This window comes from Myotis lucifugus, unplaced genomic scaffold (assembly GCF_000147115.1).
Source record: "Myotis lucifugus unplaced genomic scaffold, Myoluc2.0 scaffold_38, whole genome shotgun sequence".
Classification (NCBI taxonomy): Eukaryota; Metazoa; Chordata; class Mammalia; order Chiroptera; family Vespertilionidae; genus Myotis; species Myotis lucifugus.
In genome coordinates this window covers 4,831,476-4,858,900 of record NW_005871086.1, presented here as the reverse complement: position 1 = coordinate 4,858,900, position 27,425 = coordinate 4,831,476, and the positions used below count along the sequence as shown (strand labels likewise).

Below are 27,425 nucleotides of genomic sequence, written 5' to 3'. Positions count from 1 at the left end.
ATTTCTCGATATGGTATTTTGATTTTTGAGAAATACATGGATTTGTGACTTTTTTCTTTTGCCTGCTCCACATTCAGCACATATTTTATTACCCACTTGGGAGGTTGATTACAAATATTTTTCATTAAAAGAATTCTTGGTTCTATGTTAACTGAACAGTTTACTACACCTTTGCCTTTTTGGGGGATCTGTAAGATAGTTCAAATCTGCGAAAGTGAGTATATCCTTGAATATGCTGATAGTAAGATAGATGTAGGCTTGTGCATGTATGTGTTTGAATGGAAGAGAGGACCTAATTTAAAAGTTTAGGTTTTTAGTTTTAGAATTTCTTTTTGAACATCATTGGTTTCTGTCACTTTATTAATTTCTTTCTCAACTGTTTTATTTTACTGATTTCAAATGTTGGCAAGAAGGTGCAGAGTTGTTTGAGATATTTTTACACCCTGCAGCACACCATCTTAGGTTTCTTTAAGTGCGATGAATGTTGTATTAATGAGGGCTGTTGTCAACACTATGCCAATAAAACTGCCAATTAAGACAAGAAAAGGTACTCCTAGAGATTTTTTTAAACATAAATTTGCTAGGTAATTGGGTTATATAAAAAACATTTAAAAAAATAAATTCCCTGCTAATAAAATGCTTTTGAGTCAACTGGATTCTACCTATAAATTTTGCTCTTCCCTGTAGTCTCTATACCAGCCTTGCAAATAACCCCTTATTCACTTGCCCACTGCAAGGAACCATGTGGGCCTCGGGAGTAATAAAGACTATGAGTTTGCTGTTCATGCAGATGTCTCCTGAGGTGAGGGCAGGTGGGGAAAATATAGAGGAAACCAAATTTTGAAAATTATTTTCAAGGCTGATATAACACACTTTACAGAATGAAAACAAAAGTCTTTAGGATTTGCATTATATGAGAGGGAACACAAAAGCCATTTTTTGCTATGGTGGCAAACAGATACTAGCCAGCCTCTCAGAGAATATGGTACTTTGCCCTGACAAAGTAAATTGTGAAAATGCCAGATTTAGATACCATTCCGTCTTACAGAATGAAGTCATCTATACAGAATGAAGTCATCTAGCACAGTAAATCCTTTTAGTTGTCTTTCTTCAGTAGGTCATTCCTCACTTACTGTACATTAATATTTCAAACACAGTATGGTTTGTTGTGAAGTATTGTATGTCTAAAATTCTTAAATACTTTCAAACAGCAGCTAAACTGTCCTTGGTTATTAACATAAGTTTAAAAATTATCAGTAAATTTTTTTCATGACCCACATGTTTAGAATCATTGTAATTGTTTAGGAATGGTATAAAAATAACCACACCCTTTGGCTATGGTTATTTAACATTAAGCCAATTCAGTATGCATTTTGCCTCCATAAACTTGGTAATACTCTGAAAAACTCCCCTTACACTACTGGTAGCTTGATGTAAGCTTCTATTTTTTCCTTCTTTACCAGAAGAAAAAAATTACTTCTTTAAAATTGTCATTTTTATTTAGAGGTCATTTAACTCTTTTCTTCATTATAGTCTCACGCAAAACATAAGAGGCCTAATATCTGTGTTAGTAAAGAATTTTCAAATAATTTAAAATATTTTACCTTTCTTTCATATTACTCAAACTAAGTTCACCCATCTACCCATCCACTTAATCATCCAATACTGATTAAATGCCTACTGGGTTAGGCAATAGGACAAATATAAATATACTAGAGGCCCGATGCATGAATTCATGCAAGACTAGGCCTTCCTTCCCCCAGCTGCCGGCACCAGCTTTCCTCTGGCACCCGGACCTGGGCTTCCCTCCCAGCTCCGGCTTTGTCCCAAAGGACCTCCAGAAGGATGTCCTGTCTAATTAGCATATTACGCTTTTATTATTATAGATGTAATCTCTTCTTTTGAGTGTATTATTTAAAGTGCTAGCAGGGAAACAACAGAATTTAATAAAAGGACCATGTATAGAAGTGTGTGCAGAATTGAAGAATCTGAAAGGGGTGTTGAGATAGCCAGACCCCAGCAGCTGTGGGAAGACTAAACTATTCCTAGTCCTGAAGGGGGAAAGTGAGGAAATGGTGTTAGTAGTACTTGTCCAGAGATACAGCTAGGGAAGCAGGGCCACGAGGCAGAAGAGTTCAGCCACTGCCATAAACACAGCAGGAAGGCAGAAAGAAAGCAGAGAAAGAAATATTCCAAATTGTCTTTTTTATTCTCCTGTGTGGCCCTCCCATTGGCCAAACCCAACAGAATGCCAGAGGGCAAGAGTCTGAGTGATGCAATCCAACTGGATTCACATTGGGGCAGAATAGGACAGAGAGTAAATCGGGGGTATGAGAAGCAGCCTCTAAGGTGGATCTCAGTGAGCCCTCCCTCCTGGTATTCACTCGCTTGTGTAATATCCTCCCCTTGAAGGTGGGGTGAACATACTCACACACTTCTGATGAACAGAATATGATAGCAGTGTTGGAATGTAACTTCCATGACACGGCTTCATTCTGGCTTCCATCTGGGGTTTCCACATTGGGTACTCGCTCTTGCCCTCACACTTGCCTGCTCTATGGGAAGCCAGCTGCCATGTTATGAACTGCCCTATGGAGAGTCCCCTGGCAGGAAAATGAGAAAAGTCTCCAGCCTAGCAAGGAACTGAGGCCTTTAGTCCAAGAAGCCATGAAGAAGGAAGTGAATCCTGCCACTATCCATGTGAATGAGCTTGGAAGTGGATCCTTCACTAATCAAACCTTTGGGTGAGGAAAATGAGGAGCCCCAAATAGACAAAGGACTGTCTCAGCTTCTGATTGAATGGAACAATTACTATGTTTCCAGGCAAAAAATTGTCCTACCTTGAGAATTAGAACTCTAAAACTTCTAGACCCTTAAGTGAAATACAAGATATAATAATGAGAGAGGTAACTCCCACCTGAATCTCTATACTCTGGCCGTGGGAAAATGGCACTATATATCTACTGTTAGTTTAAGGCATAGTACATTTGATAGCATAGCAACCTGAATTCTCCAGCTGTTGTATTAGCCTCAGCTGATGAAAATGTATGTTTTTTTATATATTCAGAAGCTGTAGAATAGCCATAGGGTGGGTCTATTGACTTATTGCAGCTGCTGTCAGAATTGAATCAAGACTTTATTCATCACCTGAACTCCACAAGTCCCTATCTGACCACTGGACCGTGGTAGTGTTTTGTATCCTAAGGACTAGCATTATCTGAGTCACTATCTAAAAACTTCCAGTACTAGGGATTTCCCTTCCCCAGTAAAAATCATCCTGGTAAGTGACCATAGGTTCATGGAGAAGAGCCATGGAGGCCATTTGTGGCCATATTGCAGGGAACATTCATCCTCAAAGGGCTCTGGCCTGCTCCGTAATTAAAGGGCTTCAGGTCTGTGAATGGGCTTACATCTGGGAACTGGGTATAAGGCTAAGAATTCTTATTACAACTTAAGTCATTTTTTTATTTTATATAAATTAAGAAACATCCTAGAAGGCTGCCCATCTGTTAAATCCCCAGTGAAGTTATGATCATTTAGTCATTGACACATATCCATGCTGATCAAAATACTTTGATTACCACCCTGTAAATATCTCTTATTAGGATAATTGTGCTCACCTTTTCTCTGATACTTGGCTGTAATACTCTATGATCCCTTTTTATTTGTTCTATACAAGTCAGAGAGTTCATTTTCATGGCAAGATCTCCCATGTCCTTCATCAGCTGTTAGGGACAGCCACCACAGAAGTTCTGAAGGATGCTGCTATTCCCCTCACCAATGTATTTTTATATGTTTTGATGAAGGAGGTGTCCTTCAGGATGATCTGGGGTAAGGAAGGTAAGAGAATGATGGAGCAAATTGCACATTTAAATCTGTTCTAACATTCTCATTTCTCTATGCCGTCAAGCTTCCTTTTCTACATTATATCAAGAAAATTATGTAGCACAATCTCATTGACCACAGCCAACTATTGAATCCAGGCTCCTAGTAATCAACCGTTAGACTCACTCTCAGCTGAGTTTATTCTTGTATTATTTAATAATTATTGTATTGGTTTTTTTTACAAACAATTGTAAACCTACCTTTTCCCCACCGTGTGTGTGTGTGTGTGTGTGTGTGTGATATACAGAGTTTCTCAAACTTTAATATGCACCAGAATCACCTGGTGGATTTGTTAAAACAAATTTCCAGGCCCCATGTCCTAGGATTTCTCAGTCATAACAGGATGGGTCTTGGGAATTTGCATTTCTAACAAGTTCTCAGGTGATATTGATGCTGGCTGGTCCAATGACCACACTTTGAGAATCACTAATTCAATCTTACAGTTCATTTGCCTTGACCCAATATCTTTAGAATTCAATCTAATTCATGCATGCCAGATTTTTGCTTTTAAAAATTAGCAAGAGGATTTCCTCCCAGAGCAGACCTTCCAATTTTCTCTCAGAGTTGTGCTGAGATTTAATTCTCATTATGGCCCTGGAGGCATAAGGGGTGGTGATGAATGGGGCAGGCATATCTTGAGGAAAACAGATACCACCTTGAGAGGCAACTGTCCCAAGTGAAGTTATTGAACAGTTCCTCTGCAAGGAAGACCAGTCCTTAGAGACAATGGGAGAGAGCTGCTTCATCTCTTAAGAGAGGTTCAAGAGGATTTGGAGATTCTAAGTGCTCATTCTCATTTATGCCTGCCCAAATGTCCCCATTCCAAATCTTAGTGTTCATTTGTTCCCAACAAGTGCCTCTATGTTAGCACAAAAAAATATATATGAATTCAAAATGTGGACCGTAGGTTAGAAAATCTTGCTTAAAACATCCACAGAAACTTCCTCGATATTCCCTTCATGCTTTGGTGTAAGAGTTCAAGCACTAAGCTTATCATTTTCCTTTTATAAGCTTTACATTGTAGAGCTAGTCAACCCATCCCACAATCTTTTAATCATCACTGTCGCCATAGTGATCAAATGCCACAGCAATGCGTGATCTAATGCCTTGCCCAGCTGACACTCCACCCAATATTAATATCAGTTATAATCTAAGTAATTGTGTTGTAACTGCATGTCATGAATTACAATTTATGACTCACTTTCTTCACTTAATTATCTTCTCAATAAACTTGTTCAAATTGAGTAACCTCATTTTTACATACCAATACGATCTCTCTCACAATTGCTTCCCCAATTACTTTACATCTTGGTGTTCTTCATATGAATTCAAAATGTGGTTCAGAAGTATTTAATCTAAACAGCTAAAAGTCTCCTATAACAATATTCAGTGACAAAACAACTTTTGAAATAAAATAATTTTCTACGAAAATAAATGCAGCTGGAATTTAGCATCCAAATTAATTACTTTGCATTTAATGCCTGTTATTCTTGCTTTCACCCAATGAATAAATACCTTTCAACACTTCCTATGCACCAGGAAAACAAACAAACTATCGAACTAGAGATACAGCAATAAGGAGGTGGGTAGGTTCTTCTGTTTGCCCTCCCAAGACCCATGCTTCATCCTTCTCTGCCTTTGTCTGTGTCCCAGGATGCTAATCCCCATGAACTCCATGGGCAGGCTTACTTTGACTTTCTGTGAGATTCAGCTAGTGGGAAGCATTGGTAGGGAATGGGAGGGCCGATGGAGAAGGAGGTAGGGCCATTTCTTCCTCTGTGATTTCCCTTTCTTGGTGCACTATGTGATAGTGTCTGTATCTATGCTCCTATTGAGTGATTTCTCTTCCATTGCTCTAGCCTCTAAAAAGGTCCAATGACACCATTTTCTTCCTTTGGCTATCAGACTTGCAGGTACTATTATCTTCCTGATGTTGCTAGTTTTTGCTTAATTTTGCCCACAACTCTAAAATTTTTTCATTCAACTTCTTTCAAATCCCAGCTTCCTGCCATTAGTTTGACCGGTACAATGTGGTACAATAGTATAGGACATTCTTTGCCTTCATGAAACTGACAATGTAGACATTTAATATATTATGAATGGAAAGCACAAAGTGCTATGGGACCAAATAGAGGAGTATCTTGCTTAGCCTGAGATGTCCAGAAAGGTTTGTCTTGTGAAAACTAAGACTAGAGAGGCAAGTGCACGTGTATTTATGTTTTGGCAAACAGCCCTCTGTTTTTGTATCAGAGGTCTGTGAACTAAAACTGTTTGAGAATCTTGAAAATTGACCCTACAGAAAACATTTTGCTAGATTTGTATTTGTTAGAATAAGGTAAATTTTGCCTAATTCAATTTCACAGTTCATTTTCTTTTACCTAAAACCCTTAGAAGCCTTCCTTGCCAGGTCACTGTCCATGCAAATTGGGAAAATTATCTCCTCCCTGAGATAGTTCAGAGGCCTCTAAATTCCAGTGACCTTTAAAATCTCAGTGGTTGACACTAACAAAGCCTTATCTCTTAGCTGGGGGTTCTTTTTCAGGTCATAGGATGGTAGAGTAATGGCTGAATGATTGCCAGTCTCTTGGCAGAGGGGAAAGAGAACCTGTGAACCATTTGCTGGCTCTTAAAGGCTCTTCTTGAAAGTGACTTCTGTTACCATTGTTCATTTCATTGGCCCAAAGAAATAACATCATCAGAAGGCAGAGATGGATGGTCCCTCCACAGGGAAGGAAAATAGAAAATGTGGCCTGGCTGGTGTGGCTCAGTAGTTGAGCCTCAACCTATGAACCAGGTGGTCACAGTTAGATTCCTAGTCAGTGCACATGCCCAGTTTGCAGGCTCGATCCCCAGTAGAGGATGTGCAGGAGGCAGCTGATCAATTATCTCCTCTCATCATTGATGTTTCTGTCTCTCTCTCCCAATCCATTCCTCTCTGAAATCAATTAAAAAATATTTTAAAAAATCGGTGAATAGTAACAAAAGCTACTACATCTACCAGATCAGATGTTGCAATAGATAAAAATCATTTAGTCTTGAAAAGTCTTGGGAAGCAAAAGTCTTTTCCATGAGATACAAAATTAATGTTGAGTTTTTAACTAGGTCTAAGTGATAAGACCAAATGTTCCTTTCCATCCACACATTAGTATTCTGCACTAATAGTATTAAAATATTTCAACTGACAATAATTATTCTACATTTCAAAAGAGAGCAGAATTAAGGACATATAAATTAAATTTCCTTTTGCCTGAGAGGGAAGAGGAGTCAGTGGTGAAGAAAAAGAAAGAAAATCCTAAAAACAAATCTGGTAGATTAATTTATTTGTTATTTATTAACTTATATCTTCACCTTTTATTTTTTGAAAATATTTGAGGGGATTTAAAAGAACAATCCTTTCTAATTATTTTTATTATATTTTGAAATATCAAGTCAAATTAATATCCACTACAATTTTCTAAAGAATTACTTATCTGTAAAAAGTGTTCACTTTTCCAAGTCAGAATATAAAATTACATGCACTAAAAATAAAAATGTTAAAATTATGTGTATATATAGGTACTAACAAAAATTAAATATGGAAAAATTAAAATCAATGTTTGTAAGGAAATATAGAAGAATGTTCTTTTGTTTAACTTCTGAAACTATTATAACAATTATGTGGTGAATAATTTTAAGCATTTATTGTCTATTATTTATCAAACATATCAAATACCCCCCATTATTTTGATTTCATCAATGCTTACATAGTAAATTTTGCTTGCTTAAAAACCTTGCCTGTTTCATTTCTGTCATTTTTTTTTTGTGTGGATAAATTAAATCATATGAAATATATGTTCTCCTTCATCATACCTTAACCGTTTTCAAACATCAGTAACACTCTGTGTATTTGTACATGCTCAGATACATAGATGAGAAATGAAAAACAACATTAGAATTATGTATCCACATAATCCAAAATACACAATTGCTAAACACAATTAAATTTTAGTCTATTGGGTTGTACAAAAAGAGCAAAGCCAATGTACAGAAATCTTATTGGTAAAATGAAAGCTCAAATTGAAAATGACTGTAATTAAAATGTCATTCAATCAAATTCTAACATATTATTATAATTGCAATGAGAAAATTTTCCAGCTCTAAATTCTCTTTTTGTAGGCTAGTTTTTCCCGTTCATCTAGCAAGTTGCTCTACTTCAGAGAAATATGTTTTCCATTTCAATAAACTAGTTTACTTAAATATTGCTGTTGCTATTGAGTCACCGTTTCAAATTTAGTTTGTTGGACTTTTGCATTCATCTAATTACTCAGAAACACACAGCTGGACAGAGAAGATTATTCATATGTTTTTACCAGAGCCATCATGCTCCATGAGGAAAAAGAAATGACAGATGGGCATACCATTTATGATGTGCCCAATATTTTCAAAGCTGTAGTAGGCCACTTTCAAACGATTGATTTAGAATCTAGGGCATTTATATATTTGGACAACATTTTAGAGGGGGAAAATAGGTGTAACATTGAGCCTGTTGTCATCAGTTTTTAAGCTCATCTTATAGAGAAGTTCTCAATGAAGAGAATCAGTGGTTAAACATGCATTCTCTACATTTCTTGAGAAATGTTCTTTTCCAATTAGATTCTTAAAGGCTTTTTTTCTTCTATAATGGATTATTATTACAGCACTAGAAATACAGAATGTATATGTACCATTACATTTCAAAATTGCAATCAGATTTATGATTCTGAAACTTATAATCTGGCTTGAAAGTCAAAACACCTGGGTTCTTGTCCCAGGTTCTTGTCCCAAGTTCTGTCACCAACACACTGTGTAGCCAAGCACTAATTACCTGGTATATCTGTGTTTTTGTTCTTTCAGTTGTAAATTAAAAAGGAAATATTTTCTTCAACCTATTTCACAGGGATTTTATTAGAATACTAGAGGCCCGGTGCATGAAATTCGTGCATGGGTAGGGTCCCTAGGCCTGGCCGGTGATCAGGACCAAACGGGGCCTTCTGGCTGCCGGCCAGGGCCTCCCTTCCTCAGGCTGCCGGTCACTGGCCGGGGCCTTCCTTCGTTCTGCACCACCCCCTGGTGGTCAGCACACATCTTGGCGAGCGGTCGAACTTCCAGTCAGTAGAACTCCCGAGGGGACAATTTGCATATTAACCTTTTATTATATAAGATATGAAACAGAACTTGTTAAAGTAGTTGGAGTTTATCAAAAGAAAGATGATCCATAAATCCATTTAATAATTATGCAACACTATACATCCCACCAGATCAGAAATATCTTCTTAAATAAGAAGTACAATGAATAAAATTATTAAGAAAAAGAACTGGGAATAAACCTTTTGAAGAAGAATATTAAATATATCAATTTATCAGTTTAAAAACCTCTGAAGTTCTATGGTGCAATTTTATAAATAAAACATTTGGCAATAGAGATGGAATTGAGTGCAAATATTAGTCTTACTTCCAATGCATTGAATAGGTAAAAATGAATTTCAAAAAAGAATTTCAACAACGGTCTCCAACTTGCTGAGACAGCTTGAGAGTTGAATCTAAAAGACTTGCTTACTAATTGGGGAAAGATAAGGGAGAGAGGAAGTTAAGAATTATATTGGAGACTAAATAGTGGATCATATCCCCTAAAAAAATAAATTGGTAGAAGTATGAGTTGGGGTAATGGGAGTAGGAATGTGGCATATCAAGATATTAACCTTAGTTTTCAATGTGCTAGAGATGCAGGTGCCCAGCATTCTTTAAATTAATTTTATTCCTATTTTGTTTTGCAGAGGTTTCACCTAGTCATGTTTACTAGAATTTGAAGAGCCTGGTGTTCTTGATAGAAATCTTTAAAAATATCTTTATTCTTTAATATAAAGTAGTTGAAAAGAACGAGATAAATCTATATGCACTGATAAGGAATAATGTCATAGATGTACTTGAAAATACTAAGTACACAACAGTGAATATAGTATGCTCCCCTTGGTGAAAAATAAAAGTGATATATGCTTATGTATTCATAAACTCATTCTGGAAAGATATGGAAAAATTGGTAATTTGTTGTCTCACAGGAAGAGATCTGGGGGACTGGAAGTCTGAGAAGAGTGAGAGAATAATTTTATGCCTAGCTCTGAAATTTACATTTTGTGACATGTAAATAGTCACACCAGCTTTCTTTTGAATAGTGTTCATGTAGTTTATTTTTTATCCATCCCTTTACTTCTAACCTGTCTGTGCCTTCATATTTAAAGTGAATTTCTTGTAGACAGGTTTAGTTGAGTCTTTGTTGACCAGTCTTTCAATGTACATTTTAAGTGTTTAGACATCGGCACTTAATACGTTATTGATATATTTTTATTTAAATCTACCATCTTGATATTTGTATTCTGTCTCATCTTTTCTTCTTCCTTTTCTCTTTTTTTCTGCTTTCCTTTGGACTAAATGAACATTTGTATATTATTCGATATAAACTCCATTTTGGCTTATTAGCTATAAATCTTTGATCCACAATTTTTAGCATTTGTTTCAGGGTTTACATGTGGCAGATACTGTGACAAGTGCATTTATATACATTTTTACTCTCCACCTCATAATGTAAGTATAAATATTCCTGTTTACAGGTGAGGGAAAAACATTTTGCTGAAATTACAAATTAATGTCTCAGAACCAGAATTCAAACCCATATTTGCCTCACTCCAAAACATACTTTGGAATATTAGGAAAATAATGGAATAGCTTTTCAACCTTTCATATAGCTAGAAGACAACCCTTTTTTAGGGTTGTCCATAAAAAAGACAACCCTAGCCGGTTTGGCTCGATGGATAGAGCATCAGCCTGCGGACTGAAGGGTCCCAGGTTCGATTCCGGTCAAGGGCACATGCCCGGGTTGTGGGCTCGATCCCCAGTTGGGGGTGTGCAGGAGGCAGCCGATCAGTGATTCTTTCTCATCATTGATGTTTCTAACTCTCCCTCTTCCTTCCTCTCTAAAATCAATAAAAAAATATATATTAAAAAAAAAAAGACATTTAGCTAACTTTTGAATTTGTTGTTCTCCATGATGGAGTACAGAAAAAGCATACCTAAAAGAGATAGAATGAATCTCAAGCATACAATTTTTAACAACGATTTCATACAATAATTAATATAACACAATAATTTGTGTCTTTCAGAAATAGGGTTGATTAGTGCTGAAGCATAGACAAAGGAGATTCAGGAGGTAAATGATGGCAATGTCCTTCCGGATATATCTTGGGAATAAGATATTTTAGTCAAAATAATCATCTGGCCATTTCAGTGGCAGACATAGTATAGAGCTTAAGAGCATTAGAAACTTTAGAACTAGACTGCCTGGGTTTGAATACTGACTCTGCCACTTTTTAGTTCTAGGATTTTGGAAGATGCTATGGAATGAATGTTTGTGTCACCTGAAATTCATAACTTGAAGCTCTAATCCATAATATGATGATATTTGGAGTTGGGACCGTGGAGAAGTAACTAGGTCAGGAGGTTGTACCCCTGTGAATGAGTGCTCTTATAAGAAGAGACTCTCCCTGTCATGTGAGGATATAGCAAGAAGGTGTCTACCTGCAAACCAGGAAGAGAACTCTCACTAGAACACGATGATGCTGGCATTCTGATCTTTGACACCCCAGCCTCCAGAACTGTAAAAAAAAAAAAAGTCTGTTGTGTAAGCCACCCAGACCATTGCATTTTGTTAAAGCAGCTCAAACTAAGACAGTAAGGTTATTTAACTTCCTTGTGCTCGGTGCCCTCATCTACAAATAGGAATAACAATGAATCTTACTTCACAGTTTTGCAGCAATGTTTAAAAGAGCCACTATACATGAAACACTTCAAGACAAGCAATAACAAGTGTTGGAGAGACAGGTACAACCACTATGGAAAGCAGTCTGGTGATTCCTCAAAAAATTAAGAATAGAGCTACCATACAACCCAGAAATCCCTCTCCTGAGTATATACCCCAAAAACTCGAAATCATGTATTCCCAAAGATATATGCACCATATGTTCATTGCAGCATTAGTCACAGTGGACAAGTTATGGAAACAACCAATGTGTCCCACAATAGAGGACTGGATAAAGATGTGGTACATATACACAATTGAATACTATTCAGCCATAAGAAAGGATGAAATAGGGCCATTTGCAACAACATGGATGGACCCTGAGAATATTATGCTAAGTGAAATAAATCATTCAGGAAAAGCTAAGAACCATATGATTTTACTCATATGTGGGATATAAAGCTGAAACTTGTGAACACAAACAGCAGTGTGGTGATTGCCAAAGGGAAGAGGGTGCAAGTAGAAGGGGGTCCTAATATATGGTGACAGGAGAAGATTTGACTTTGGGTGGTGGGCACATGGTACAATATACAGATCTTGTAACATAGAAACCCACACCTAAAACTTATATAATTATGTTGACTAATGTCATCCCAATAAATTTAATGAAAAAATAAAATATTACCTTTGCCTGAATGGATTAAAAAAAAAAGAACACTTCAAAAGTGCCTGGCCCCTATGAACTGCAATTATTATTACTATAGATGCACCAGACATTCATACTATGATGTTCTTACATTTATGCTCCAAATAATTACTTCATTCCTTTTTTCCTAAATCCTCACCAGGCAACCTTCTGATGGCTTCCTGTATGCCATGGCATCAGGGATGTGCCCTGACTTGAGATTTAAATCCTATCAATGTCTCTGAGGAGTAATTATCTGTGGCATTTTTTATTTGATTATCTGAGTCTTTACCAATCAGTACATCATTGAAATGTGCTGCCAAGGGAGCGGAATTCAGGGACAGCCTGCAGCTTTTTTATTACCAGCAATAGTGTTTGGCTATGGAGAGTTCCCTTTAAGTAAACTGGCAAGGGATTGAGATATTTTTGAGGCTGACTTTCTATTGACCTATTTTGTTGGCTCTACAAACTAATACATAGAGTCATTTGTATGTAACAGTTTGAGACTTTAGGATGTGATCTCACAAAGGCGTTTGAAAGGTGAATCTCGGGCAATCATTTTGCTATCTATCAGAAGAATTACTTTAAACTCTACTTGTTGACAGTGATTGAGCTGTAGTCACCTTTACACTATACATACAGAACACTATGCATGCAAGGGTCTTGCTAAGCCATGTTTTCTTGAAATTTAGGAAAATTACTTATAGGCAAATGGATATTACTAATCCTATCTAATAAAGAGGGAATATACTAATTGACCCTCATGCTGTCACAAAGATGGCGGCGCCCACAGCCAATAAGAAGGGAAATATGCTAATTGACCACCACACCCTCAAAGATAGCAGCACCCACAGCCACAAGATGGCCAGCAGGGGAAGGCAGTTGTGGGCAATCAGGCCAGCAGGGGAGGGCAGTTGGGGGCGATCAGGCCGGCAGGGGAGTAGTTAGGTGTCGATCAGGCTGGCAGGGGAGTGGTTAGGAGGTGATCAGGCTGGCAGGCAGAAGCGATTAGGGGCAATCAAGTAGGCAGGCAGGCGAGCAGTTGGGAGCCAGCAGTCACGGATTGATGAGGGGGATGTCTGAAGGGTCCCAGATTGGAGAGGGTGCAGGCTGGGCTGAGGGACACCCCCCTCCCCCAGTGCACAAATTTTATGCACCGGGCCTCTATTTAAAAATAAGTTTTCCCCATTAACATGAATCTTCTTTTTTTTAAAAAATATATTTTATTGATTTTTTACAGAGAGGAAGGGAGAGAGATAGAGAGTTAGAAACATCGATGAGAGAGAAACATCGATCAGCCGCCTCCTGCACATCTCCCACTGGGGATGTGCCCGCAACCCAGGTACATGCCCTTGACCGGAATCGAACCTGGGACCCTTCAGTCCGCAGGCCGACGCTCTATCCACTGAGCCAAACCGGTTTCGGCAACATGAATCTTCTTAAAAACACCTTGCCAGGACTCAATATTAGTATGTTACTATGGTCAGGATTAATATATATATATAATAAATTTTTATTGATATAAGAGAGGAAAACAGAGGGAGAGAGAGATAGACACATCAATGATGAGAGAGAATCATTGATTGGCTGTATCCTGCATGCCCCACACTGGGGATTGAGCCCGCAACCCAGGCATGTGCCCTGACCTGGAATAGAACCGTGACCTTCTGGTTCATAGATCAATGCTCAACTGCTGAGCCATGCTGGCTGGGCAGGATTAGTATATTTGTTTGAAAGTAAATTAAACTATTTCCTTAAAAAATACTGTTGTTTATAACTTAGACTTCCATAAATACAGATGGACTTTCCTTCAAATACTATTAGTTTGAATGAACTCTTTATTCTACATTTCTTACTCCAACAGTGTATAATGTCAACGAAATAGCATAAATGTTTCTTCTCCTCCTTATGTTATTTTGTGAGTCATTCTGTCTTGGTGGGCAGCCATGGAAGTAACCCACTCAGATCTCCTTTCAAACATCCCTGCTGTAGTGAGCACAGATGCCTGACACCTTTCAATTGGGGAGTTCATGGCAGGCCATGCTTCTTTCCCCTGGGCTGCTCCCAGTCTTTGAGCACAGTAGGAGCATTAACCTGGTCTTTCTTGTAAGCACAGCTTCGGCTGGCCCCAATAACTCTACAGGCACAGAATCCCATTCAGAAGAGAATTTAATAAGAAAAATCACTTTACAGGGAAGGAGGTATGGGAGGGGGCCCATATCCATGGGATCTGTCATATCATACACTGCAATATTGACATGAAGCTGCCTTCATAGAGTACTTGAAAGGCTTACTGAGGGAAGAGCTAACTGAGCAGCTGAGAGACAGTAATTTGAAATGATAACCACACCATTCCTCAGGATATAGTACAGGAACTGAATCAGAGATCTCTATAGGGCACTGTATCTCCCATACAAAGGATACATGGATCTGAGAGCCAAGGGGTGAGAGCAAGGATGGCCTCTGTGGAGGCCATAGCTGAGAGAAAGGGGGATGAGGATGCATAGTGGAAAACAGAATAAGTACCAGAATAGCCCCAAACAAACTGCAATGAGAGGCACTACAGTTTGTCCCATTATTTTCCTCTTTCTAAGTTTCTCCTTAGCAAGAGGGGTTCATAGGAATCAGCGAAGAGCTTTATGATGAACTGATTGATAGATTCCAGCTGAAGCACTTTGGAATCCACTGCCAAGTTTGCACCAGGCCAAGCTTTTCCTGCACTGCTCTCAGACAATGACTGAGCATGGAAGAAGTACTAGAACTGGGCTGTTCCTGATCAAAGTTGGATTCCTCTAATGGACAACTTTAAGTCAGGACTTCCCATTGGTCTGGTCTATTTCAGAACTTCAAATACATATTAAACTGGAATAGATTGAACCCACTACTTATACTTTGGCCCGGAGGGTCCATTCAAGCGCAGAGCCTCTGTATGGCAGCTCTGAGAGGAAGGCCTTCATGTGGGGAACTATACAGTTTTTTAAGAAGACACACACATGTAGTAGTGTTACATTAGGCAACCAGAAAAAAATTATTAAGTGACAGAATTCAAATAGAAAGCTTCAAAAAGGAGGCAGGAGATGGCGAGAGAAACAATATTTGAAGAGGGTGAGGGGGATCAGAGAAGAGATGTTTAATAAAAAGGCACTTACTTAACACCAAGGCACTAGGATGAGTCCAGAGGAGAACAACTCCATCAAGCCAAAGAGTGGGCACCCTTGCATAATTGTCTCAACATGTTTAACTCCAGAATATACACACTATAATATATTTACTTGTTGAGAATGTCTTAAAGCTTATAAATCCCAGTTACCAGAGAGAAACCAAAAAAACATCATAATCTTAAGGATATAGTTTTAGGAAGAGACTCTCAGTATTTTCTCTCCCCATTCCCTCGTGGCAAGTGGTAAGAAAAGGATATCCCTTGGTAGAAAATGTAGAGGGTGTTCTAAACCTATTTCGTAAGAATCACTCACCGTGTTAATTATTTCTAATTCACACAATCTCCTGAAAAAGGATGGCGAGCATAGCCAGAGTAACCTTCCTGGTGTTGAAATGCCTCATTTGGGTTTTCTGTGACTGAGTAATCTGGCATCATCCTATCCACCCAATCTATCTTTCTCTCTTTTCAATATATCCTCACCATTCATCAGACTGGTTTCCTCACTGGGGCTCAGCACACCACACTCATTTCTGTGCAGGGGAGAAAAAAATTCTCTGTTACCCTCTCAGGGTATCTAACTGGGTATAAGAATTACACTGATATAAAACAGATTAACAGGCAAAAACATACACATTTGATTAAAAAAATTTTACATGTACACAGGAGCCTTCCCAAGAGAATACACCCCCCTCCAAAAACATGGTAAAATGTAAATGCTTTAATAGTAGATTGAACAAAGAAAAGCATTTATAAAGAAGCTAAAGAGTTATTTTAACAAGTTCTATTTGTACAGATTCCTTTCCTTTCCACCTCAGTTCCCTGGTTATCTGTCACTGGTGATAACAGTGTCTTCTTTCCTCCATGGGCAGAGAGGGCACCATACAATGGGAATTTCATCTCCTGCTTTCAGAAATAAAAAGGAGGGCCAGATTTTCTTCTTGCATCTCCTATTTCTCAAGTGACTGTAAGTTAAAATAATCAATATGCCAAAGCAGCCAATTTTGAGGGGACATGCTGTGAACTCCTCCACCTGTCTGTTACCTTTTTTATAAGGTCACCCTGTTCCTCCTATTCATTTCTGCCAACCTCTCACATTCTATCCTTATTCTAGCATTTACCCTATGGATTCACCACATGGGCCTATTCCATATGCATTACATACTTCTTGCTTTCAAAATATGCCCTCAGGTATTGTAAAGTTTTATTAAATATATTTGTCTTATCTTCCCAGGTAGACTGCAAACTCCTTAAATACTTGACTCACTTAGTAAATATCCATAATTGCATAATTTTAAAACTGCATAGTTTTAGATGCTGAAATTGGTATGCAGACTGTCAGTCTCTGCTCTAGTCACCCCATACCAAAAGTATCAGAGTTAATGAGAACATTATAATACTAGAGACCCAGTGCACAAAATCTGTGCACTGGTAGGGTCCCTAGCGGCTGCCAGCTGCCGGCTGGGTACTCCCTCCCTTCCCCCGGCTGGCCCCACCCCATGGTCAAATTCCCAGTCGAGGGAATAATTTGCATACTATGCTTTTATTATATAGGATAATAAAATGGAATGCTTACTATATACTAGGCTCAATTCTAAGTTCTTTGCATATATTAATTTATTTAATTCATGGCATTCGCATCAAACTTCATGGCTTTCTTTTTCTCAAGTCCCTTATCTAATCCATCTAATTTTATTGGCTCTACTTTCATAATAGAGCTGAAATCCTCCTATCAAATTCCTTCTGGTTCCAGGCCTCATTTCTCTCCTGGATTATTGGAATGGCCTCTTATTGTTGAACTCTCAAGATAGCACAGTATAATCCGTTTAGTTTTGAGTCTCATACCTCTGTTCAAAACCCTTCAATGGCCATCCACTTCCCTCAAAGTAAAAGATAAAGTCTTTTATGGCCTATAAGACCCAATAAGATCTTTTTTTCTCCCTCCATCATTGGACCCTCATTTCCCACTACTCTTAGCCTTACTCACTCTGCTCAAGCCACACTGACCAGCCTTGTTCTTCCACAAAAACACAGGCACAGTAGGGGTTCAGAATGTCACCCTCAGATGTGCTCTGTGGTATGAAGATTATTTTGAGCTAAAGGCAATGGAGATCCTGTGGGCCCAGCCCCCTTTAACTACCAGAAGAATTAGAATGAGGGACCTTTCCTATAATGCTATTGTCAAAGATAACCTTGTCTGACCTATCTATATGTGAAGGTAAACTACTAATTACTGAACATATGCTGCTCTTATCATCCTATAATGATCCTCTGAAACCCCAAGGTGCGTGACCTCATCCTTAGCCAAGTGTGCCATATATACTTCATTTTCCTGTCTCTGAACCTCTAATGTATGTGGGGTCTCCAACTCTCTCATGTATGTGGTGTCCCCATATGGAGGTATATAATTACATTTATTTTCTTTTGTTAACGTCTCACATAGATTTAATTATTAAACCCTGAAAAAAAATGTAGGAGAGTCAAGTTTCTTCCTTCCTCACAGTACTCAGGGTCTTGGCTCTAGTTTTTTTCCTTCTGTGTAGAGCACATCCCGTTTTACACAGATAACTCTCCTCCTTTTAGTTGGTTCAACTCTTACCTTATTAAGTCCCACTTGATGCTCTATTTAATTCTGCAACTTGCCCTTCCTCCTCCTTCCTGATACCTCATAATCTTTTTTTTTTTAGAGCTCTTACCACTTTTTAACACACTATATAATTTTTAGCTGTATATTGTCTGCTCTCTCCACCTCCATATAAACTCCACGAGGGAAGTGAGCCTTGTGTTATTCATGAATGCAACCCAAGAAACTAAAACAGTGGCTGGTACCTGAAAGGCAATACATAACTACTTGGTGAATGAATTTAGAAGTTTGATTTTCTTTCTGCAAGGCCGCTGCGCTATGGTGATGAGCCTTAATTGGCTCTCAGTTAGCTTCTCCATTACTAAAGGGTCAAAACCACACGGAGCTTAGAGGTCTCTGGGCTAGGTACAGATTTAGGTTTGGAGGACAGAGGAAATATAAACTAAAAAACTAAAGGGTGCAGTTGCTTCTTGGGGGTGGCTGAGGAAGCAAAGGCAAACTTCCTCTCCCTTTGCACGTCCACAAGCCCTTCAAGTTACAGGATAAGTGACTGTACAAATCCATCGCCACGGTGCTTTGGACCCTGCAACCGGACTTTGCCCTTTTCCTGGCAACCTCAGTGCCCTCACTTAGGTGGTCAGGCCGCGCCTAAAACCACGTTTCCTGGGCCGGGATGCCGTGCCCCAGGGACAAGGTGCCAATGTGGCCTATGCTCCTCAGGGAGGCATCCCCCGGCAGCTGCAGGGACAGGCGGACAAGCGGACAGGCGGACTAGCGGACAGTCAGACAAGCGGACAGGCGGACAGGCAGCGGAGTGAACACCTGGGTGAGGCCCCGCCGCGCTTCCACCCGGGCGCGGCTGGGATGACGTCACGGACCCGCCCGCCGCACGCACGCGCATTGCGACCAGCATGAGGGTCGCGGCTCTGATCAGGTAACGTGGAGCTGGTGCCACCTTCTTCCTCCCCGGCAGCCTGCAGCCCCTTTCTGTTGATGGGCGTGAAGTGCCGCCGCCGCCACCGCCTGTGGCCGTGAAAGAGGCTGCCCGTGGGGGAGCGCGCGGTGGTTCAGGCGGCCCCTCTGGCCACAGGAAGAGGCGGAGCCTTCGGGCCAGCGCCCAGCCCGGCCGGGCCCGCGGCCTCGGGCTCGCGCCCCTCCTCTCTGCCAGTCGCCGCCCCCTTTGTTCGGTCGGTCAGACTGGGATTTACCTTGGGAACTAGGAACTGCTGATGCTGAGGCCTCATGGCCAGAGCGCTGGTTTCATTAGCCTGACACGGCCCGGCGTCGGATTCCTAAAAGTTGTAATTGCTGGGAAGTTTGAGAGCCACAGCGCGACTCTACGTAGCCAGCCCCGCTGTTTTCTCCCGGCTTTCTTCATCCTCTTCTGTGTTAACCTTCTGGAATATTCCAGTTTCTTTTATCTCATTACCATTTTTAGGAGACTGTAGTGTCACGAAGTATTGTTATTCAGTGTATTTCTTTTGTAAAGTGAATGATTAAGCTTTGACCATTGTGGTCTTCATTTGATCCAGGTAGATAAGAATAAAAAGTAGTCCAGGAAATGAGTAATTTACATTTATATTCTCTTTGCCAAAAGTTTAACCATTAAAGAGACACCAACTGAAGACTCTGAAATCTGGGAGGGAAGGAGAGAAGATTGGTGTAATCCATTACACTAAATATTCTGTAATGTGCATACATTACTTTTCTAATAAAACAAATTAAAAAAGGCATTGTTGGAAAATTCTTGCTAAATGGTAAGATCTGTATAAATGCTAGGAGACATATTGTAGGTGTGAATGCAGTATATTCATACCTACATATATATATATGAATACATATGAGCTATGTATTCATATATAGTACCCATATAATACACATTTATGTGCATATACTGGTATGCTTGAGTATGTATGGAGTTAATTAAATACAGTGAATCTACTCTATTTGCCATGTGTCCTGTGTGTGTGTGTGCACTAAAAAGAGAGAGAGATATGTATGTGTTTTAGAGAGTAAGTGAAATCAAGATCCTTATCTTTAGACAGGGGAGGGGAACCTTTTTTCTGCCAAGGGCGATTTAGATATTTATAACTTCATTCATGGGCCATACAAAATTATCAACTTAAAAATTAATGTGCTATATTTTGTCAAACATTTAATTAACTCACCTCTAATGCCTTGGCAAGGCCAGACCAAATGGTTCACAAGCCTTATATGGCCCTCAGGCCCTAGAGTGGGACATTCCCCACCACTGCCTTAGACCATAAAGAACATTATTTTTCTAATACACAAAAGATAGAATCATTGAATTTTACAGTTGAGTGACACTTTGAGGATTAGCTAGGCTATTCTCTAATTTTATAATGAAGTATATAACACAAACACATTGAGTAATATAGCTTAGTATCCAAAAGTTGGAAACTAAAATTCTGATCTTTTCTGTGGAATGTCTTACATAACATATCCTAATGTAGTCTGTGACTTTTCAGGGGATAAGATGATCTGTATTTCCCAAACTTATTTGACCTTGAGAACCATTGTCCTTAGAGTACTTGTTGGATAGTAGTGTTCCACAGAACACAATTTAGGAAATACTATTTTTTGGTATGTTTTTATTGATTTTACATAGAGAGGTGAGAGGAAGAGAGAAGCATCAATCAGCTACCTTTTACACACCCCCTAGTGGAAATTGAACCTGAAACCCAGGCATGTGTCCTGACCAGGAATTGAACCTCTTGGTGCATGGAGCAGTGCTCAATCCTCTGGGCCACACCAGCTGGTCAGGAAATACTATTTTAAAACCATATTTGAAAGCTTAGCATTTTAAAATAAATTATAAAGCTAAGTTCTGATTTCAGATGTATATCCTTTATCTTTAATATTGTAAGGAATTAGAATTGTGGAGATATACCCTTTCATCTTAACTATTCTATACTAGAGACCCGGTGCACGAAATTCTTGCACAGGTAGGGTCCCTAGGCCTGGCTGGTGATCAGGGCTGATCGGGGCCTTCTGGCTGCTGGCTGGGACCTCCCTTCCCCGGCTGCCAGCCAGGGCCTGCCTTCATTCAGCGCCACCCCCTGGTGGTCAGTGCATGTCATAGCGAGCGATCGGTCTCTCGGTTGAACTCCTGTGGGGACAATTTGCATATTAGGCATATATATATATATATATATATATATATAGAGAGAGAGAGAGAGAGAGAGAGAGAGAGGGAGAGACTAAAGAATTATATCTTTTTGTCCTATGGAAATAGAGCAGTGAAGTTCAGTAGGGGAAGTTGTGGAATACGGATATATGGGAATATCAGAATCTGAGGAAAGGGAGTGTGATGTGTAACTTCATTTTGTCCCTTACAATCTCTCCCCTTGTGAAGTGCTGGAATGATAGTTGTTACTGATCAGAATATGGTAGAGGCAGACAGATGTTATGCACTAAAAAGGTGAAAAGGCCAGCTTGTAGAATAAAAAGTTCTCTTTTAGTTTTTTGGGCTATGAATAGGTCTAAACATTGCCTCAGGGTACATTTGCAGATCTTAAGCGAAAATTGGAATTAAGGGAAACAGGAGGAGCAAGAAAAGGGAAGAGTGGCGATGTTAAAAGGAAGAAGCATGTATAGTGAGAAGCAGAACAGTATGAAACCCAAATAGCATAGAGTTTGCCATTCAACCTTGTTGCAGATGAAGTACCACTTCTCTTGACTAAGTGATTTGCCTCTTAGGTAAATTTGGTACCAGATTTAGCTCTTTTTTAAAAAAAAAAAATATTTTACTGAGTTTTTACAGAGAGGAAGGGGGAGGGATAGAAAATTAGAAACATGGATGAAAGAGAAACATCGACCAGCTGCCTCCCACCCCCCGCCCCTCCCCCGCCACTGGGGATGTGCCCGCAACCAAGGTACATGCCCTTGATTGGAATCGAACCCAGGACCCCTCAGTCTGCAGGCCAACGCTCTATCTACTGAGCCAAACCGGTCAGGGCCAGATTTAGCTCTTTTTAATCTGTTAATTAGATCTGTGCTCAAGCCTCATTCTGCCATCATATAGTGATGGCTGAAAGTTGAAGTACTGCCCGTCTGTCGTTGCTCAGTAGTTGAGTGTTGACCTACGAACCAGAAGGTTACAGTTTGATTCCCAGTCAGGACACATACCTGGGTTACGGGCTCGATCCCCAGTGGGAGGCTTGCAGGATGCAGCCTATCAACGATTCTCTCTCATCATTGATATTTCTATCTCTCCCTCTTCCTCTCTCTGAAATCAATAAAAATATATTTTAAAAAAATGTTTAAGTACTGATGTTTAACTTTGTTGGTATAATTTGGCATTTTGCTTTCTATCTCTACAGAATTTGAACCCACAAAGTATGTCATACTTTGTCATTGGAGTGGATCTCATATTTTTATAAAACATATTTTTATTTCAGAGAGGAAGGTAGAGGGAGAGAGAGAGATAGAAACATCAATGATGAGAGAGAATCATTGATCGGCTGCCTCCTGCATGCTCTTCACTGGGGATCGAGTCCGCAACCTGGGCATGTGCCCTGACTGGGAATCAAAGTGTGACCTCCTGGTTCACAGGTCAACACTCAACCACTGAGCCATGCCAGCCAGGCGGATCTCAGATTTTTAATTTGATCCTTTAATTGGTGATGGAGGCCAGTTGTTAGATTTCTTACAGCGGAACAGACATTTTTCTACTTTTTGTAGAGAATTTCATCTAAAGTATATATAATAAGTATTTAGTTGGAATGTAAACTTATCTAAATATATTTTTTAATTGATTTTAGAGAGGAATGGAGATGGGAGAGAGAGATAGAAACGTCAGTGATGAGAGAGAATCATTGATTGGCTGCCTCCTGTATGCCTCACACTTGGACCAAGCCCGGAACCCAGGCATGTGCCCTTGACCGGAATCGAACCCGGGACCCTTCAGTCCTCAGGCCAACACTCTATCCACTGAGCCAAACCAGCTAGGGCTGGAATGTAAACTTAAATCATTTTATTTGCAAGTACTTTGTATATTGAGTAAAGCTACTGTCACAAACCAAAGAGTTGTCATATTTTGTTTAGAATGGTCTTTGTTATAGTGGCATATAATTTCATAAGCTCTTGTGAATATCTACCTTAGACATTCAGATTCGTTCACTCAGTTTGCTTATGCTACAAAAATTACATGTGGTGTTTTGCATTCTAAATTAAGATAGGCCCCCAAATTTTGAAGAGCTAAATAAATGTGTTCTATTTTGGTACCTAATGATTCTATGTTGAATAATGGTCAGTAACCTTATATATATATCTCTTTATGTTTTAGTGGTGGGAAGGACAGCTGTTACAATATGATGCAGTGCATTGCTGCTGGGCATCAGATCGTTGCTTTAGCAAATCTAAGACCACCTGAAAACCAAGGTCAGTGTATACTTTTATTGGAAATTTTCTAAGTGACTGAAACTCCAACTTCATTATATTCGGTTGTATACAGTCTACAAAAATATAAAAGGAACTAGTACATCTTTAGCACCTATTAGATGCTAAGTTCAATGCTAAGTGTTTTCAGCTACATATTCTTTAATCCTCATAACAACTCCTAGAGTGTTTTATTCAACAGGATACTGAGGCTCAGAGTTTTATAAATTTGTCCAAGGCAAAATAGCTAGACAAACTTGCAGAGCTGAGCCTTGAACTCTCTTACTTCACACTGTCTTTCTACCACAACACATTTCCAAGTTTTGTAGGGACTACATAGGTAAATAAGATAGAGCCACTAGGATCTTGGGAAATCAGACATGTATTGATAGATGATAATGTATGAATTTTATTATAAAATATTTAGTTTAGCTATCTTAGATGTAAGCTAAATGTATGAGACTTGATAGACGTATAAAGTAATACATTTTCACTTTTTGTCTGTAGTAACAAGGACATCCATAAATAATCCACAGACCTCATTTTAGGTACTTTTTTCAGATTACTCAACAATGACATTTTCCCAATTAGAACTTTTTCCTCCTCTGTGTTCATGTGTGCCTGAATTTCCTCTTTTAATGCACTAGTTATATTGGATTAAGGGTCTACCCTAATGACCTCATTTTAACTAATTACATCTGCAAGGACACTATATCCAAATAAGGTCACATTTTGAGGTAATGGATGTTAAGACTTCAAAATAAGAATTTGGGAGGGATACAGTCAACCCTCAATAATATATTTTGTTAACTGGGATATAATTGATGTACTACATTGTAGTAGTTTAAGGTGAACAGCATAATGATCTGGCATATGTATGTATTGTGAAATGATTACCACAAGTTTAGTTTGCATCCATCACCACGTGGTTATAATTATTTTTCCCAATTAGACCTTTAAAAAAAGGAAAATATTCACTGATTTTTATACTCTTGTATTATAACCATATAATTATAAACATTAACTGTTAAAGTGCCATAGAGAGAGATTAACACTTGTCTAAGTTTGTTAATACTTTTCCTCATACTTCTAGTAAAATATTTTTATCATTCACTTTACTCATCTTCTTTCAAGACTCTATGCTTGTGCTATACTATTATTTTAGGATGAATTAAATGAGTACTATATATGAAAACACTAATCATTGTTCCTGGCATGAGGTAGGCATCCAATAAATGTATTTGAATCTGAAGCTAGCTCTAAATCAATCAATCAGTCCTTCCTTCTTTTCCTCCTTCCATCCTTAATTTCTTCCTTCGTCTTTCCTTCTTCAAAGTTGTCAGACTATTGAATTTTTAATTTTATATCATTTTACTATTTTCTTTTTATTTTGTCTTTGCTTTTTATCCCTAAATAGGTAGATTGCTTGTAAGCTTCTTCAGAGGAAAGGTCATATCTTCTATGTTCCTTTCATTGTTCCTCAGCACTAGAGACAGCTCTGTGTACCTGGTAGGCATTCACTCAGTTTATTGGTGGACAGATGAATAATAAACTAACTAGGATTAGCCGTAGAATAGCCAGCAGTTATTTGTCAGATGTTCTTTCCTTCTGTGATTAAAACCCAAGTAAAGCTGAAAGTGAAGTGGGAAGATGGAGATTAAAGATATTTTACAAGAAGAAATAGAACAAGTTCTGTAGAAGGTTGGGGTAAACATATACTCTAGGATTTTGTACTGGGGTTCTGATGATGGGTAATAACAGCTTTTTAGAAGTGAGCTGTTTTGAAAACCTCCTATTTCTGTATTTTAAATAATAAAGAGATAACTAGACTAAGGATGAGTGGGAACTGTATAGTAACTTCTGTATTATAAAAGAAGGAGAGATTTTTTTTTTAAGGCTATGTTCTGTTACCAAAACAAAAGAGACTCCTTTATCCTTGGTTAGTTAGGCATGTGGGTTTTGTAAAACTTTCTATCTTGAGAGGTCTTGGTATTAAAAGCATATATTTATATAACATATAATACATACTTGACATAATCTATCTATACAAAAGCCTAAGCTACCATTAAGACCATTCGACCAAACGACCGGTTGACTAGTCGCTATGACGCGCACTCCCACAACCAACCTCCCGCAGCTGGCCAACCTCCTGCGGTCCCTCCCCTCCGGCTTGCCGGGTGGTCAGTGCGCTCCCATAGCCAACCTCCTGCAACTGGCCAACCTCCTGTGGTCCCTACCCCCAGCCAGCCAACCTCCTGTTGTCCCTCCTCCAGCCGGCCAGCCCCAAATGGCCCCAATCGGGACTGGGCAAGATGGCCCCTGATTGGCGGCCAGGAAGAGGGATCCCATCCATGCACGAATTCGTACACTGGGCCTCTAATCTATACTAATAAAAGGGTAATATGCTAATTAGACCAGGCATCTTCCGGACATCCTTCCGGACAAAGCCACAGTGGCAGGGGCCGAGGCAGAGGCGGTTAGGGGCGATCAGGCCAGCAGGCATAGGTGGTCAGGGGCGATCTGGCAGGCAGGGGAGCAGTTAGGGACATCAGGCCAGCAGGCAGAGGTGGTTAGGGGCGATCAGGCAGGCAGGCAGGTGAGTGGTTAGGAGCCAGCGGTCCCGGATTGCAGCTGGACATCCCCTGAGGGGTCCTGGATTGGAGAGGGTGCAGGCCGGGCTGAGGGACCCCCTGTCCCCCACGTGCATGAATTTCATGCACCAGGCCTCTAATCTACACTAATAAAAGAAAAACATGCAAATTGACCATACCTTTGCTATGCCTTAAGCCACACCCACCAGCCAATCAGAGCGACTGTATGCAAATTAACCCAACCAAGATGGCGGCCGGCAGCCACAGAGCTGGAGCAAGTAGGAGGCTTGGTTGCCTCAATGATGGAGGAAGCCAAGCTTCCCGTCTGCCGCAGCCCGGCTCTGAGCTCCACTCAAAGCAACAAAGTTTCAATTATAGATGGTAAATAAATCCCAGATACCTGCTTTCAGCCAGCCGTGGCCACGGAGCTGGAGTGAGCAGGAGTGGGTTGCCCCTGGTGATGGAGGAAGCCAAGCTTCCCTCCTGCCTGCCCTGGCTGGCTCTGAGCTCCTCTCAAGGCTACAAAGTTTCAATTATAGAAGGTAAATAAATCCCAGAATAAAAAAAAAGAAAAGAAAAAAAGGGGAGGCTGGGAGCTTCCATCACCGGGAGGGGGGCTTGGCCAGCCTGAAAATGGCCCTCAGCCCCTCACCCAGGCTGGCCAAACCTCCATGGGGTGAGAGTCCCCACTGGGGGGGGCTTGACCAGCCTGCAAACATCCATCAGCCCCTCACCCAGGCTGGCCAGGCACCCCAGTGGGGACCCCCACCCTGAAGGGGGTGTAACCACCCTGCAAACAGCCATCAGCCCCTCACCCAGGTTGGTCAGGCACCCCAGCGAGACCCCCACCCTGATCCGGGCCACCCTTCAGGGCAAACCAGCCCCCCCCGCCCCCCCCCTCCCAGTGTACCAGGCCTCTATCCTATATAATAAAAGGGTAATATGCAAACTGACCCTAACAGCAGAAAGACTGGGAATGACTGGTCACTATGACACACACAGACCACCAGGGGGCAGACGCTCAATGAAGGAGCTACCCCCTGGTGGTCAGTGCGCTCCCACAGGGGTAGCTCTGCTCAGCCACAAGCCAGGCTGATGGCTGCCAGTACAGCCTTGGTGGTGGGAGCCTCTCCAGCCTCCTCAGCAGCGCTAAGGATGTCCGACTGCAGCTTAGGCCTGCTCCCTGCTGGCAAGTGGACATCCCCCGAGGGCTGCCGGGCTGCCAGAGCGATGTCTGACTGCCAGCTTGGGCCCGATCCCCCAGGGAGCGGGCCTAAGCCAGCAGGTGGATATCCTTCGAGGGGTACCAGACTGCA

General features: G+C 40.2%; 1 protein-coding gene across 2 annotated transcripts in view; it reads left to right on the top strand.

Annotated features, from left to right (window-relative positions):
• The first annotated feature begins 18,973 nt into the window (after positions 1-18,973).
• Positions 18,974-27,425, top strand: part of DPH6 (diphthamine biosynthesis 6) — a 166,045-nt gene continuing 157,593 nt past the window's right edge. For both annotated transcript variants that reach the window (XM_006087494.3, XM_006087495.3), the window contains exons 1-2: positions 18,974-19,052; positions 23,427-23,521. In XM_006087494.3, coding sequence (XP_006087556.1) covers positions 19,030-19,052; positions 23,427-23,521 — 118 coding nt within the window. In that variant the 5' untranslated portion in view covers positions 18,974-19,029. The remainder of the gene's footprint in view (positions 19,053-23,426; positions 23,522-27,425) is intronic.